This window comes from Salmo salar, chromosome 03 (genome assembly GCF_965601325.2).
Source record: "Salmo salar chromosome 03, fSalSal1, whole genome shotgun sequence".
Taxonomy (NCBI): Eukaryota; Metazoa; Chordata; class Actinopteri; order Salmoniformes; family Salmonidae; genus Salmo; species Salmo salar.
The window spans coordinates 33,827,173-33,843,195 of NC_138293.1; the positions used below are offsets into that span (position 1 = coordinate 33,827,173).

Below are 16,023 nucleotides of genomic sequence, written 5' to 3' on the forward strand. Positions count from 1 at the left end.
TCAGTGTATGTGGACAGAGAAATACTGCTTCACTCCAATCATGCCAGCAAGATCGTTTCATTTTTTTTTATTTAACCAGGCAAGTCAGTTAAGAACAAATTCTTATTCTTTTACAACCAGCCAAACCCAGATGGCACTGGGCGAATTGTGCGCCGCCCTATGGGACTCCCAATCACGGCTGGTTGTGATACAGCCTGGATTTGAACCCTGTAGTGATGCCTCTAACACTGAGATGCAGTGCCTTAGACCACTGCGCCACATACAGCCCACCCTTCTCTTTACAGACAGGAAAACTAGCCAGTTGAGTTATTTAGACCACGCAGCACCTCACTTGACTGGCTGACATGAGAAAGATGCGTGCTGGCATCTGAAAATCCTGTTTTTTTTTTTTTTTCAATCACGGATAATTGCAAAAAATACTCTGATCATAATCGTATCCATAAAACTGCCCATATATTTACATTTACATTTTAGTCATTTAGCAGACGCTCTTATCCAGAGCGACTTACAGTAGTGAATGCATACATTTTTTTGTTTTTTTCCCCGTACTGGTCCCCCGTGGGAATCGAACCCACAACCCTGGCGTTGCAAACACCATGCTCTACTCGTTTTGTCTGACTACTTGGCACACCTCTACTTTTTACAGCAATAGCAACATTTGCACAGCTAGCTAGCTAACATTGACTAGACCATAAAGCAACACACACGGACTTCCTTTGCCAAACTACGCTACTGCCACCTTCTGGTATGGAATATTTTAACAAGGCTGAGTGGCTGACGACATCATGGTCTTTGCTGCGTGAACACTGAGATTGACTGCCAACACTCTGTTTAGAGGTGTTTAGTTCTGTCGGCAGGCAAACGTTTGACAGTCCTACCGGTGTGCCTGAGCTATTATACACTGTAGACATCATAATAGCTAGGTTTCCATCCAATTTACAATAGATTTTCATGCCAATATTCAAAAATCTGCATAAACAATATGCATATTTTCCACCAGAGATGTGTTTCCATCAAACAGACTTTTTGCGGATAAAAGTCTGTTCGTGATGATGTAGTGCACATAAAAATAACTTCTGCCACTAAATTCCCATGTACCCGAAAGAAAAATACAAGTTAAATGGGTTTCCATCACATTTTCAACTCTAATGATAGTTTTATCAAAAAAATGTTGGGTTATATATAGCAAATGTGCCCACTCTGGTCTTGGCACTTTAACCAACAGCTCTCAGCTACAGTGCAGGTAGGCTACCTACATTTTGAGATTATTATGGAGAACAGTGATGTAATTAGTATTTGTCAAGCGGCAGCCAAGCATCGATCATCACGTCACCAGATTAAGACCTTCGATATTTATTGGAAAAGAGCATCAAGCCTTGCAGATTCACCACCCTGTGAAGTTCATAATGTATTTCATCTGTAGCCTAATAAACGACATGCTTTCCCGAGTCGTAGTGGGAGGACCACACAACGTATCATTGTTTGACTCCAAGTTTACTTCGATATGATGGTTATTATATCAATATTTGCACATAAAGGCACTTCCACCTCCATTACCTGCATAATACATTTTACCAACACAAAAATATCCCACCATGTCGAACAAAATGTTTGTTGGCGTTTATAAAATTGTACCGGCATTTCATGTTTCCATCAGCCCGGTCATTACTTTTGTTTCATGCGTCCAGGTAATTCATCCGCTTGAAATTGTTGGATGGAAACGTGGTTAGTGACTAGGACACATGAGAACACAGACATTAACACACACACACACACACACACACACACACACACACACACACACACACACACACACACACACACACACACACACACACACACACACACACACACACACACACACACACACACACACACACACACTGACTCTCATTGAAAACCCCCAGACATGGCCAGTCAATCAAGAGTTACAGGATGTGTGTAGCAGCGCTCTGTCTACAAAGCGAGAGAGAGAAACACACAACACAGCTTTTCCTCTGTTACCACAGCCCGGAGGGAATGAACTAAGACTGAGAGATCCTATGGCTGACCAGAGCTTAATGGATGTCCATTCTGGCCATGGGGCAAAGGATTAGCCTAATAATCCAATCAGAGTGTTGTTTTAGGTATAGGCCCTATAGACCCCTCCTCCTCAGCTCAGCGGATTACCAGGAGGAGGAAACGGATCCGAGTTCCATCACCTGATGCATGGTTGTTGTCTTCCTGACCAGGTCAGTGTGTTAGGATACAACTCAGCACAGCCACAACACTTCAGGGCTGTCTGCCACGAAGTCTCCTGCGACTATATCATACACAGGACCAGGGCAATTACTATCTTTTGGATCTAGAGTTTGTCTCCAGTGGAAGTTGAAATACAAACCTGAGAGGAAAGAGAGAGAATATTAAAGAAAATAGGAAAAAGAAACAAGATGATGATGGAAAATATGAGCTGGGTTGTCAGTCATTTTGAAGCGTGAGGGTTGGAAGGTGGATTTGTATGGCTAGGTTGTGGCTTGTGGGCCCTTTGCTCCACTAGGAGCTGAAGGAGTAAGACAAGTAAGTTAAGTTGTGCCCCTTGAAAGTCTGGGACAATGATGCTGTGTTTTGGGGGCCGTAGACGGAACAGGCACCACCACATCCACTGGAGTGAAGAGGACTGTCTACTGGCTAATGAGACTCAAGTTATTTCCAACCCTGCCTACCTGGACACAGGTAACAGAAACCTGTACACTACACACTGCGCAGCAGCAGGTCAGCAGATCGTTATGACTAACAGCTGAGTTGAAGCAGCAAGCTCTCAAAGCAGTTCTTATCTGGAGTATGAATCTATTTGCTAGCTATTATTTGAGCAGTGTTTTCATTTAATTTGTTTCTGACCATTTTTTAAACATTTACCTTGTGCTTTTGTGAGGATATTTTTGCCAAATCAGAAAACTTTGGCTTGTTTCGTATTTGAGAAGCCTGTCTGAAAGACAGTATCCACAACCCAGACTTCCTGGAAATATGCTTGGGAGGTCTTGAAGGGGGCTTTCACCAAATAACAATAAACTGTACTAGACAATGGCATGACAGTGTATGAGATGACAGTGACCATTGTACTGTATGAGTGTGAGAACATCCACTACTTCTACCACACTCATTCTCATACTCAGCATCTACACGTGTTATGCAAAAACAACACTTGCTAACACCTAGATGGAGAAATAGAGTTTCCATGTTAGGTTTAAAGTCACCTTTTGGAAAATGAGGCTATTACTATTTTGAATACAGTAGTGCAACCGTTTGAGAACGTGTCTGAATCTTTCGAAGGCCTTGTGTTTTTCTGTATAGAGAACAGTTGGTTGTTTTCCTTTGTGTGATTCAGTTGACACATGATGTCTGGGTGCTGTTTTGCATCAGTCAGTCAGTCAGATATAATCTGTACAGATGTCCTGTCAGAATCATGGCCTCATACAACCCTGGTTCTCTACATGTGCTCTGAGGACTAATTACTATAGTATTTTGTAACGACATGTTCATATAATGTTGTTACTAGTATAATTGCAATGTAACTACAAAGGTATAAAAGCAACTAAAGAGTTACCATAATATATTGATCCGTTTTTTGGTGCCATGTATGGATTTTTAGAAGAATGTTCAAGGTGTGTTCCTAAATCAGGTACCTCAGTTTGCAGTTATAGCCTACATATAAGGGGTTTCATCTAAAGCGAGGCTATTTTCTAGTGGCCCTCAACGGTATGTTTATCTCTGTAACCACATAGTGCACTGCTTTTGACTGCACCATCAATTGCCTCAGTGTCCCACGGAATTTGTGCTGTGCCGTTATTGACTGGTTCCCATTTGATTGACCAAGCCTAATTGAACACCAAAGCTCTGCCAAAGCAGAATGTAGTGCTGGAATGTGTCAAATTAATCAGTGAAATGACATTTAAAAAAAAACAAGTTTATTGCAACCAATCTGTTCCTAACAATGACTTATGAGCTATTAATTGTTCCGCTCAAAAGGTTAATTTACTTCGTCAGAGATGGTCCCAAAACCAGATTTGTGATTATTATTAGTTAGTTAGTGATGACTTTTCTATGAAAACAAAGTCTTTCAGTAATTAACAAAACTGTAAAAAATAAAATGCCCCCTGCCATAAAATGTATCTACGTTTAGTGCTGTCAGGTTAGGTGACTGCGATTAATCTTACTTTCACACAATTAGGCTACTCTGCCTTGAGCTTTCCTAGTTTGTTTTTTCAGTGAGAACTACAGAACATTTTTTTCCAGTCTTGCCCTTTAAAGCTATCCGACCCACCTGTGTGCAACCCATGTGGTCTGCTTTTGGCGGACCCTAGGATTAGCAGTGCTTTAAGTAACATCTAAAACCTGGCTATATGGAAGTTGTGTGCCAGGAATTCACTGGTACTTCCACTCCCTGTTTCTCTTCCTTCTCTTGTGAGCCATGGGAAAATCTCTGCCTTTTTTGTGTCCCCTCTCCCCGTTTGTTTGGTTGTAGAGAACTTGATGGAAAGGGAGACTGGGAGAGAGAGAGCGAAAGGGAGACTGGGGAAGGTAGAGAGAGGCAGAGAGGGAGGGAGGCCGAGAGAGGCCCTGGAGACACAGAGTTCTCTTTCATAGCAGTTTGTTTTGGGGATCCTGTCTTTGTTGACTGCAGCAGCAGCGGATGCTAAGCTCCCTCTTCCCTGGAACCTGTTCTTACTGTTCACCGTCGTCCATTTTACTCTGTGGGGACTGAAATGCCTCTAGAGATCCCGAGGGGAAACTCGGCTCAGGGAGTTAGTGTGCTTTAATGCCGAGCGACGACCCCGTTTGAATCCGGTCCTTGTTTTCCAACTGTCCCGGCGGGTAGGGAGGCTGCTGGAAAGTTCAAACAGACATACTCCCTCAAGCTATGTACGGCAGGCAAGGGCTCAGAGATGAACAGTTTTGTCTGCACCGGTCGCCAGAAAAAGGATTGCTCATAACTCGCCAAGAAGGAGGGGATGTCTCAGTTTTTAAAATTTTGCTCAAGGCCTCGCAGGTATGACCAACATGCATTTGGTTGTTCCAAAGCAAACACTGGAACGGTTGTTTTAGCTGTTGCTCACTCTCACGTCGGACAGGTAGAAGTAGAACAAAGTAGAAATGAGGAGAGAGTGCAGCCAGCGACCCACCGTCCTGCAGCCTGTTGCAGTGCTGCTGCTGAATGCTGAGTATAAGGCTCTAGGGTTATGCAGGTGGCACAGAAGCTTTGCTCAGGCTTGTTTTGACTTTTTTTTTCATGTCAAAGGTTAAAGATTATGCCTGGGGTTGGAATGCAGCCTGGAAGTGAGGGACTCGGAGAGCAACCGTAAACACCACCACACCGGGGAGAGGAGTGTGTGTGTGTGTGTGTGTGTGTGTGTGTGTGTGTGTGTGTGTGTGTGTGTGTGTGTGTGTGTGTGTGTGTGTGTGTGTGTGTGTGTGTGTGTGTGTGTGTGCGTGCATATGTGTGCACATGCGTGTGTGTTTCAATTGGGCTAGATTGTGCATGCCTGTGTGTGTGGGGGAGTGCAGGGCCGTGCCATGCTACTACTGAGCAGTCAGGCAACGGAGCGGACTATCCCCGGGGCCACAAGTAAAGCTGTAACAGCCCACCAGTCAGGAGGAGGTAAGACCACGGTGGACCACATTTCTGTCATCCTGAATGGAACTCTGGGCCGTGAGGAGGTGGGTTCGAGGGTGGTGGCAGGCCAGGCCGCCCGATATGCCGCACTGGAGCAAAGTCATCCTGCAGCCGGGAGCACTAGGGCACGACAGCAGGCGCTGCAGGGGGAGGAGGGACGCTTCAGCCTGGGCAGGACACGGCAGGATCTTGGCAGGTGGCCCTCCATGAGCCACACAGGCAGAGTGGAGAGGAGGAGGGAGGATGCAGTGCAGGAGGAGGAGGAGGAGGAGGGAGAGAAGGAGGATGGTTGGGAAATGACAACAGACCGGTTTCTCCAACTGCAACAGCCCTCCAATAACTCAGCAGCTCCAGCAGCAGCCCAACCTTCTCAGTCAGACTGGGAGACTACAGCGGTAGGAGTAGAGGTAGATACAGGCACAGCAGCTCCAGAGCAACAGAAGACCCAGGTAGAGACCCAGGGACAGGACATTTCTCCCCAGTACGAAGGGTCTCCCCCTGGGCATAATGGTGGTGTTCTGGCTGGTGGTGGCCGTCTACCCCGGGCTGTGCTCCGCAGGAAGCCATCCCAGGACAGTGCTGCGCCAGACAGCAGGAGGGTGGTGAGTATGTATGGAGCCCCAGCCGGGCAGCAACGAGGCTCGGTAAGTGACCAGGACAGAACAGACAAACCCAGGAGGCCCAGGAGTGTGTGCATGCTGGGAGGCCCCAACCTCAACCCTGCCCTGTTGCAGCCCGGGTCCCACAGGTCCCACTCCCAGCAGAGCTTCAGAAGGGTGGCTACAGGATCTCTGGACGGTCCCCCCCAGCAGTGTTGGACCAGGAAGGCAGAGCTGCGGGCGGTAGACGGCCTCAAGCCAGGGGTGCTCCCTCAGCGGACAGTGGCTGAGGAGAAGGTGGTCTCTAGGGTCCGGCAGCAGACCTGGAAACAGAGACCAGTCAGTATGACAATGTTGGAGTTGAGGAAGAAGGCCTCTGGGTCTCAGGACGAGCTGGACAGCCATAGGGGAAGCCAGGGGGGAGGTCTGTTCGGCCGCTGGAGGCTCTTTGGCCGACCATCCCAGGACAAGGAGAAGGATAAGGATAAGGAGGGAGCCCGAGCCCCAGGCTCCAAGCCCGCCAACAGGCTGGACGTCCCCAAGAAGACCCTGAGCTCCTTACGCCGGAGTCTCAGTTTGCGGATCAGGAGGAACCGGCCGCGGGGGAGAGTGGAAATATCCGAAGTGACACCAGAGGAACGCTCACGCACTAAAAGTATCGGGCAAGAGCCATCTCTCCCCTCGCGGCCCTTCTCCTACCTCACCGGGAGGTCCCTGCCACCCCCTTACGAGAGAGACAATGATGGAGGGATGCAGAACATTCAGTACCACAGCCAGGGCAAGGTCAAGGTGATGGAGGTGCCCCTCTACCCAGCCAGACTGTCGTCCTCCACTAAACCAGCCCATGAGGAGCCCAGCGTGTGGCAGCTCATAGCCAGCCGCTTTAGGAGGAAGGAGCAGCAACAACCGCCCAACGGTAAATGTAAACTCCAGCCCCAACCCCCGAGCAAAGAGACTCAGACTGGCAAATATCCCCTGGCTGGGAATAAGAAGCCTCAGTTAGTTTCCATAGAGACTCTGGCAGGCATCGACTGCAGCAAAGGTCAAGGTAAGATTCCCTGTAAGATTGATGAATATATTCTCCAGCACTTATTGCCCCGGGTTCTGTACAGGCCCCCCCCCCCCTCAACCACTCTGTGAAAAAGTTCCCTTTTATAGTTCAACAAGAACAGGGGTATGCTGCGCTTAGGAAAAAGGGCAAATTGAAAACACATGGAAGGGAAACTTTAGGTTGAGGTGGCATTTCAAGGCTTCGGGCCCCAGAGGTTAGAAACCATTCCTCTTTTAGCTTTTGTGTTTTGTTCATTTACTTTTCCCCCCGTGCATTCCGTTTCAAATGCAGTTGTGTTCTTATTTGCTTAGTAATCACTGAAAACTTTTTGCATCATAGAGTGTGTGCATGTCATTTGGATTACTTCTGCCTGTTCTGTCATATGAGTTTGGCTTGTCCGTTTATGATGCTTTAAGTTAACATTAGCTGTTTGATTAGTAACAGTATGGGTGGTTGGTACAGTACTATACAGTCTGCTTTCCCAGAGACCAAGCCAGTGTGGTTGGTAATGCATGCCCTAGCTAATGCCGCTGGCCTCGTAGGGACACAGCTAAAAGCAGGAGGCATTAAAATGGTCAACGGTGGTGACGTGCCATTGAGATGCTTTTGGCAGCCAACCAGGGCTAAATTAAGAGGGCTTACACACTGTAATGATGGGGAACTGAGAGAGCGACATTTTAAGCACTGTGTTTAGCTAGCCCAAATCAAATCAAGTTTTATTTGTCACATGTGCCAAATACAACAGGTGTAGACCTTACGGTGAAATGCTTACTTACAAGCCCTTAACCAATGCAGTTCAAGAAATGGAGTAAAAAAAAAAAAATCTAAATAAACTAAAGAAATGTAATAAAATCAAAAAGTAACACAAGAAAATTACATAACAATAACGAGGCTATATACAGGGGGTACCGATACCGAAATCAATGTGCGGGGGTACAGGTTAGTCGAGGTAATTTGTGAAGTGACTATGCATAGATAGGTAACAGCGAGTAGCAGCAGTGTAAATAGTCAATATAAATTGTCCGGGTGGCCATTTGATGAATTGTTCAGAATCTTATGGCTTGGGGGTAGAAGCTGTTAAGGAGCCTTTTGGACCTAGACTTGGCGATCCGGTACCGCTTGCCGTGCCGCAGGAGAGATTACAGTCTATGACTTGGGTGACTGGAGTCTTTGACAATTTTTTGGGCCTTCCTCTGACACCGCCTGGTATATAGGTCCTGGATGTCAGGAAGCTTGGCCCCAGTGATGTACTGGGCTGTACACACTACCCTCTGTAGCGTCTTACGGTCCGATGCTGAGCAGTTGTGATACCAGGCGGTCAATATGCTCTCGATGGTGCAGCTGTATAACTTTTTGAGGATCTGGGGACCCATGCCAAATCTTTTCAGTCTCTTAGTGCTGCTCTTTTAGCGTTGACAGTGTGGGATCCAGTGTGCATTTGAGAAGTTACTCATCGAAGTTGAATGAGAAATGCAACAATGAGCTATAGCGATTTGTCCATGTGTTGAAAAGACTGTTTGCTGTATATCCCTTGCAGTTTAGTTAAAATCTGAATTAAGCATTGCTCTTTTCATAAAGGCATTAGCAGATGACATGTTGCACAATGTTGAACTTGAAAACCTGTATCTGACAGGTTTGCTCCAAATGCGTCGCATGACGCAACACACGTTCTAGTGTTACATCATATTTACATAATTAGGCAAAATCCGCCACTCAAACCTCCGTAATCTACAAGTGAAGGATGAAGGTTTGAAAGGTTTATTCAAATTTGGTGAAGTTCAGATTGAAAACAAAAACTTGTAGGGAAGCATGTCTTAGTTTGTTATGCACACTTTCTCTGTGAAAAAAAACACTTACCAAGCCTGAAAACGTTAGAAGTACTTTGGATTGATAAGCTTTAGCAAAGGTTTGTTCCCTTCTGATCCTTGGCTCTTAATAAGGGTGCACAGGTACATGTCATGATTTGCAATTTTCTTTGTTTTCCCTGTAAGATTTTTTACCAAGGTCTCCAGTCTTTGTAGTAGTGTTAAGTGCACATTTAGTGATATCTGTGACTGTCTATGTAGTGTAGTCGAACTTGGAGAGGGCAGTCGGTCAGGCAGTAGGAATGTAGGTGTGTCGATCACACTGACTACAAGCTAGTGTTCAATGCCAAGGGCGGGCCTAACTGCCTGTCTCTGCCTGCCTAAGTGTTTGACAACCTTACCTGCATGGCTGCAAAATGTATCCTAAGAGCTCTGAAGTCCAGTCCTTAGTTAGCACACATACACACACACAACTGCAATAGCCACATTAGTCGGCATTACAATATCATTTCTCTGGCTATTGATGAGCTGTTTTCCAGGATGCCTTTTTCCCTTTGGTGGTGTAACCCCACACCGTGGCTGAGGTATTGAGGCCCCTGTCCCCACTCAGAAGGAGGGGTGGTGTGTAATGAAGTCATAAGTCAGTCAACACTGCACTCCATCATAGACCTGAGTTCAAATAGGATGTGCCTGCAGCAATTGAACCAATGGAATGATCTACCTGACACTCCAGGCAGACTCAAACAAACGATTAACGCATTTGGAAGATTTCAAATAGTACTTGAACCCAGGCCTGCTCCATCAAACACAATGTGCGTTAGACTAGACTATCTGACATGCCGTACGCGTCATTGTTTTTTAGGTCTAGTCAGGCTGGCAAAATGTTCACTGTGGTACATTTATCTTGCCTAGAATTGACATGACTCATTGAGATTTGTCGAAAGTCTCCTGTGTGTCAATGTGCAGTCTCTATTCGTTCATCTCATGACTGCTCTCTTTTAAGAGATCCATTAAATTGTTTGTGGAGCGTTTAAGAATGCCCTGGCATTTATTATTTTTAGTCCCACAGAAGAACTGAAGTTCATTCATGAAAAGTTTTTCTATTGCAGGTTTGGAATAGGGTTAAAACAGAAAACAACTCCACGGTTAAGTTTAGCCATTAATTAAGATTGGCCTTTCTAACTCATTGTGGACAGATGGCGCAGTGGTCTAATCAGCCAGCTCCTGCTCCATATACTGCGAGTTCAATCCAATGATTCATATATACACTAGACGACAGACAGGAGGTGCTGTTTTGAAGGTACAGCACCTCCATCTTGGCACTCCCCCACCTTTGTAAAAACTATTTTGGAAGCTATAGAAATGCATTTATTCATGTCTAGATTTGTTTTTGCTACATTTGTTCTATTACAGACACCTTAATGCATACTTTTAAATTATATTATGTGAGTTAACATGGAAATGTTAACTCACATATATAAAAAAAAACTAAATACACTGAACAGAAATATGTAAAGTGTTGGTCCCATGTTTCATGAGCTGAAATAAAACAGAAATGTTCTTTGTGTACAAAAAGCTTATTTCTCTCAAGTGTTGCGCACAAATTTGTTTACATGCCTGTTAGTGAGCATTTCTCCTTTGCCAAGATAATCCATCCACCTCCTGGCAGGTGTGGCATATCAAGAAGCTGATGAAACAGCATGATCATTACACAGGTGCACCTTGTGCTGGGGACAATTAAAGACCACTTTAAAATTAGCAGTTTTGTCACACAACACAATGCCACAGATGTAGCAAGTTTTTACGGAGCGTGCAATTGGCATGCTGACTGCAGGAATGTCCACCAGAGCTGTTGCTAGAGAATTTAATGTTCATTTCTCTACCACAAGCCGCCTCCAACGTTGTTTTAGAGAATTTGGCAGTACATCCAACCTGCCTTACAACCGCAGACCACGTATAACCACTCCAGCCTAGGACCTCCGCTTCTTCACCTGTGGGATTGTCTGAGGGGGTTGGGGGCTGCTGAGGAGTATTTTGTTTGTAATGAAGCCCTTTTGTGGGGAAAAACACATTTTAATTGGCTGGGCCTGGCTCCCACCCATGGCTGCACCCCTGCCCAGTCATGTGAAATCCATAGATTAGGGTTTAACACATTTTTTTCAATTGACTGATTGCCTTATATATGAACTGTAACAGTAAAATCTTTGAAATTGTTGCATGTTGCATTTATATTTTTGATCAGTATAAATGTACATTTGGTCCATGAAACATTTATTTGAAATACTGTAGAATCCCATTAATATCTATGTAAGACTGCTCCTTCTGGGGTGTGCCAACATGGCCGACCGGTGGCTTCAAAGCCTCTCACTGACCAATACATAGCAACAGAAATCCAGGGTTTATATGTACAGTGCATTCAGAAAGTATTCAGACCCATTGACTTTTTCCACATTTTTGTTACGCTACAGCCTTATTCTAAAATGGATTCAATTCTTTTTTCCCCTCATCAATTTACACACAATACACCATAATGTCAAAGCAAATACAGGTTTTTAGAAATTTTTGCAAATGTAATAAAAATGTAAAAAACAGATCACATTTACATAAGTATTCAGACCCTTTACTCTGTACTTTGTTGAAGCACCTTTGGCAGTGATTACAGCCTCGAGTCTTCTTGGGTATGACACTACAAGCTTATCAGACTTGTATTTGGGGAGTTTATCCCATTCTTCTCTGCAGATTCTCTCAAGCTCTGTCAGGTTAGATGGGGGGGGCGTTGCTGCACAGCTATTTTTAGGTCTCCAGAGATGTTCGATCGGGCTCTGGCTGGGCCACTCAAGGACATTCGGAGACTTGTCCCGAAGCCACTCCTGCGTTTTCTAGGCTGTGTGCTTAGGGTCGTTGTCCTGTTGGAAGGTGAACCTTCGCCCCAGTCTGAAGTCCTGAGCGCTCTGGAGCAGGTTTTCATCAAGGATCTCTCAGTACTTTGCTCCATTCATCTTTTGATGGAGGCCAGTGTATTCTTGGTGACCTTCAATGCTGCAGAACTTTTTTGGTGCCCTTCCCTAGATCTTTGCCTCGACTCAATCCTGTCTCGGTGCTCAATGGACAATTCCTTCGACCTCATGTCTTGGTTTTTGCTCTGACATGCTCTGTCAACTGTGGGACCTTATATAGGCAAGTGTGTGCCTTTCCAAATCATGTCCAATCAATTGAATTTACCACAGGTGGACTCCAATCAAGTTGTAGAAACACCTCAAGGATGATCAATGGAAACAGGATGCACCTGAACTCAATTTTGAGTCTCATAGCAAAGGTTCTGAATACTTATGTAAATACATCTGTTTTATATGTTTAATAAATGTGCAAAAAAAGTCTAAAAACCTGTTTTCGCTTTGTCATTATGGGGTATTGTTTGTAGATTGATGAGGGAAAAAAACTATTTAATCCATTTTAGAATAAGGCTGTAACGTTAGAAAATTTTGAAAAAGTCAAAGTGTTTGAATACTTACCGAATGCACTGTATCATTGGTTCAATCCCAACTCTGGGCACTCATTGTGGATGTTTTTAGGTTTGTCTCCTGATGTCCTGGGGACCTGCAAATATGAAAAATGTCAACTTAAATCTGGAGTGATGTCTCTGTTCTTAAAAAATGTTCAGCCATTGTGAATCATGGCCCACAGCATTTCTGTTTCCCTAAATGTTGTCTTTCTACTATTCTTGAGTTTGAATCTGACCTCTGAAGACTCTCTGTCAGAGTTGTGTGAAAGATGTATCTGATTTATTGAATTCCCTCAGCAGACCTTTTTTTGAGCCAAGCTCCTCACTACTGATTAGGTTTACCATTATGACAAACAGAATGTGTCACTCCCAAGCAAAACAGCACTGACAGTGTGATAATGCAAACCCACCTGCTGGGAGAGGAGTGGAGGGAGGGGGAGGGGGTTTTGAATGAGTTAGTCAGAGACAGTCGAGAAGGAGATGGGATATGGAGGCTCCCGTTAATACTTGAATATGACTCCTTATTTGAGCGTCTGCTGCCACACAGATCCCCAGCTACATTTTTCTGCTCCCCAGGACTGCTTGAGACTCAAACTATGCTGCTGCAACTCACCTCTCAGGGGAAATAGCTTCTCAGAATCAAGTTATCAAAACCCATTGACATGCTGGAGTCTGAGAGAACCTCCCAAATGATGTGTTAGGGGTGTTTAAAGGGCCAATCTGAAGTTGCTACATCCATTTTTTGCACTTATAAGATGAATGATATGTACCCATTGATTCCTGAAGAATATAATTTATAAATGGCTCAGGAGCATAGTTCCACTGTTGTACCCTGTCAGAACCCAAAATATAAACTTGTATAAAATATTAAAATATATATAAAAAAAAATAGAAACTTACTCCAATGTTTGTAAACAAGGTAAATGTAAACAAAAACTATACTTGTTTTTATCATGGATAGTCAGTTCTTGCATCCATAGCCCTGTCTATGAATTTGAGAGTGGTTACATTTCTCCAGCCCCATCCCTCACCATTTTATCAAAACAGGGGCGGTGAATATGCTTTCTTATTTTTTTCAACTGCTGATTGCCACTTTAATGTTATGGTGATGACAGAATTGCACAATAGAGATAAAGGCTGGGTTTAAAGAACGCCTTTCTGTATCAGTACACAGGTCAAAGTTGAGTTCCTGAGGCTATTTGCATTGAACAGGTAATCAAATGGCTACCCGGACTATTATGCATAGTCACTTTAACTATACATTCATGTACATACTACCTCAATTAGCCCGATGAAGTGGTGCCCCCGCACATTGGCTACCCGGACTATCTGCATTGTGTCCCACCACCCGCCAACCCCTCTTTTACGCTACTGCTACTCTCTGTTTATCATATATGCATAGTCACTTTAACCATATCTACATGTACATACTACCTCAATCAGCCCGACTAACCGGTGTCTGTATGTAGCCTCGCTACTGTATATAGCCTCGCTACTGCATATAGCCTCGCCACTGCATATAGCCTCGCTACTGCATATAGCCTCGCTACAGCATATAGCCTCGCTACAGCATATAGCCTCGCTACAGCATATAGCCTCGCTACAGCATATAGCCTCGCTACAGCATATAGCCTCGCTACTGCATATAGCCTAGCTACTGTATATAGCCTAGCTACTGTTATTTTTCACTGTCTTTTTACTATTGTTTTTTATTTCTTGTCTATTGTTCACCTAATACCTATTTTTTACTTACATTTGCTCTGTTGGTTAGGGCCTGTAAGTAAGCATTACACTGTAAGGTCTACACTTGTTGTATTCGGCGCACGTGACAAATAAACTTTGATTTGATTGAGAGTTGGACAACCCTCCTTTGTGCAGAACCATGTTTATGGTATGTTGTTAACGTGGGGTTGGGGTTACAGAAAATGTTAGCTTATATGTCAATTTAACTTTCATTACTACATATTCTACTAAATCGAGTCAGCTAAGACTGAACCCAAGGAACAAAAGATCTCTCAAAAATCCAATTTGTTTACCTCGGGTTAAATGAGAATTCATATCAACACCGGTGTCCAATTTAGCTCAGAGGAAATGGTTGATACCAAGCCTTCAGCAACAGAAAGCTTAGATGAGACCCTTAAGTCAGCTTTGCTATAGCCCTCCACAATGGGATAGATAGGTCGGCAAGCATCCACCTCATCCAGCGCTCTGTCTGCATCACTAGTGATTCTGTTTGTCACTTACCTATCCCCTTAGAGTGAAATTACATTCTGCTGTTCAGAGATTTGCAGAGCTCTACAGATAAGAGCTGTAGCAGAATTGAGTCGACAGCTTTGTGAATTGGGCTGCAGAGCCATAACAGTTACAAGATAGGGATATGATTCAGGAACAATTATGACAATGGAGCTGCTGCTCAGGGTAATTATACCCTAGGCCTAGTCAGAGGCAATGGCAGTGGGTAACAACCCACTATGTGGTTACCAATGAAGGATGTAAAAATACTTATTCCAAGCTAAATTCACACTCTGTAATTTCTAGCTGGTGGGAAAAAATATCTTGGCCTCAGAGCGGCGTGGAGGTTTAGACCTCATGGTTGTCCTCCCCTCTCATTCCCCACTGACAACACACAACACACACAAAACTCCCGCGCACGCACACACTCAAACAGAGTGGTATTTTCCTCACATTTTCCTTCCCTCTGTTTTCAGAACTCAATTAGGGGGGGTACTAATCGTGCCTCACTGCCCTGGGATTGAATAGTAATTTTTATTAGAGTGGACATGAGCGGTGAGGTAAAAAAAAAAACACGACAAACAAGCGGTTGCAGTTTTCCATCTCACACAAACAAGGGCTCCGGTGTCCTCTGGAGGGTGCATCACTGACGTTGGGGCTCGTTCTGTTCTGTTTCCGCAGGCATTCTGGGTAGCGAGGGGGTCCTTTTTTTTTTATTTTTATTTTTGCCACCCTGTATGTTACAATCTGGATAGCCACAGCATATCGGCCTAGTATGTAACATGTGTAGCACAAACAATGCGTCACATGGTTTTATAAAAGATAGACAGGTAAAGCTTTGAGTGAATAACTGCTACTTGTCTTCTATTTCTCCTCTGTTCTTCTGCCCTCTGTGTTTCATGCCTTTTAAAGTTATTTTAGAAATGAGTGGTGGTGTTATGGTCAGTAATAACGTAAGGTTCCATTCTGGTGTGGCACCCCGGTCTCCTAACTCTCTAAGTGGTCAACAACACTATAGAGACCCATTTGTATGATGACCCTTAATTCCACTGGATAGCCTGTCTATTTCCGGTGTCTTCTTTTGTGTGTTTGGCCCCCTCTCTTTCAGAGATTCAAGAAAAGTGGAATCTACCGTTGCGGTTTACAACAAAGCTCTTCAAGTCAGAGTGCTCTTGTAACAGGTT

At 44.4% G+C, this 16,023-nt stretch overlaps 1 protein-coding gene across 2 annotated transcripts in view; it reads left to right on the forward strand.

Moving 5' to 3' along the window:
• The window catches only part of LOC106599824 (arf-GAP with GTPase, ANK repeat and PH domain-containing protein 3), a 219,838-nt gene that overhangs the window by 86,467 nt on the left and 117,348 nt on the right, over nt 1-16,023 (forward strand). The window contains exon 1 of one of the 2 annotated variants that reach the window (XM_014191163.3): nt 4,416-7,297. The exons of the other annotated variant lie outside the window; for it this stretch is intronic. Coding sequence (XP_014046638.2) covers nt 5,551-7,297 — 1,747 coding nt within the window. The 5' untranslated portion in view covers nt 4,416-5,550. Of the gene's footprint in view, nt 1-4,415; nt 7,298-16,023 lie in introns of those variants that run through there. 2 annotated transcript variants of the gene reach the window in all.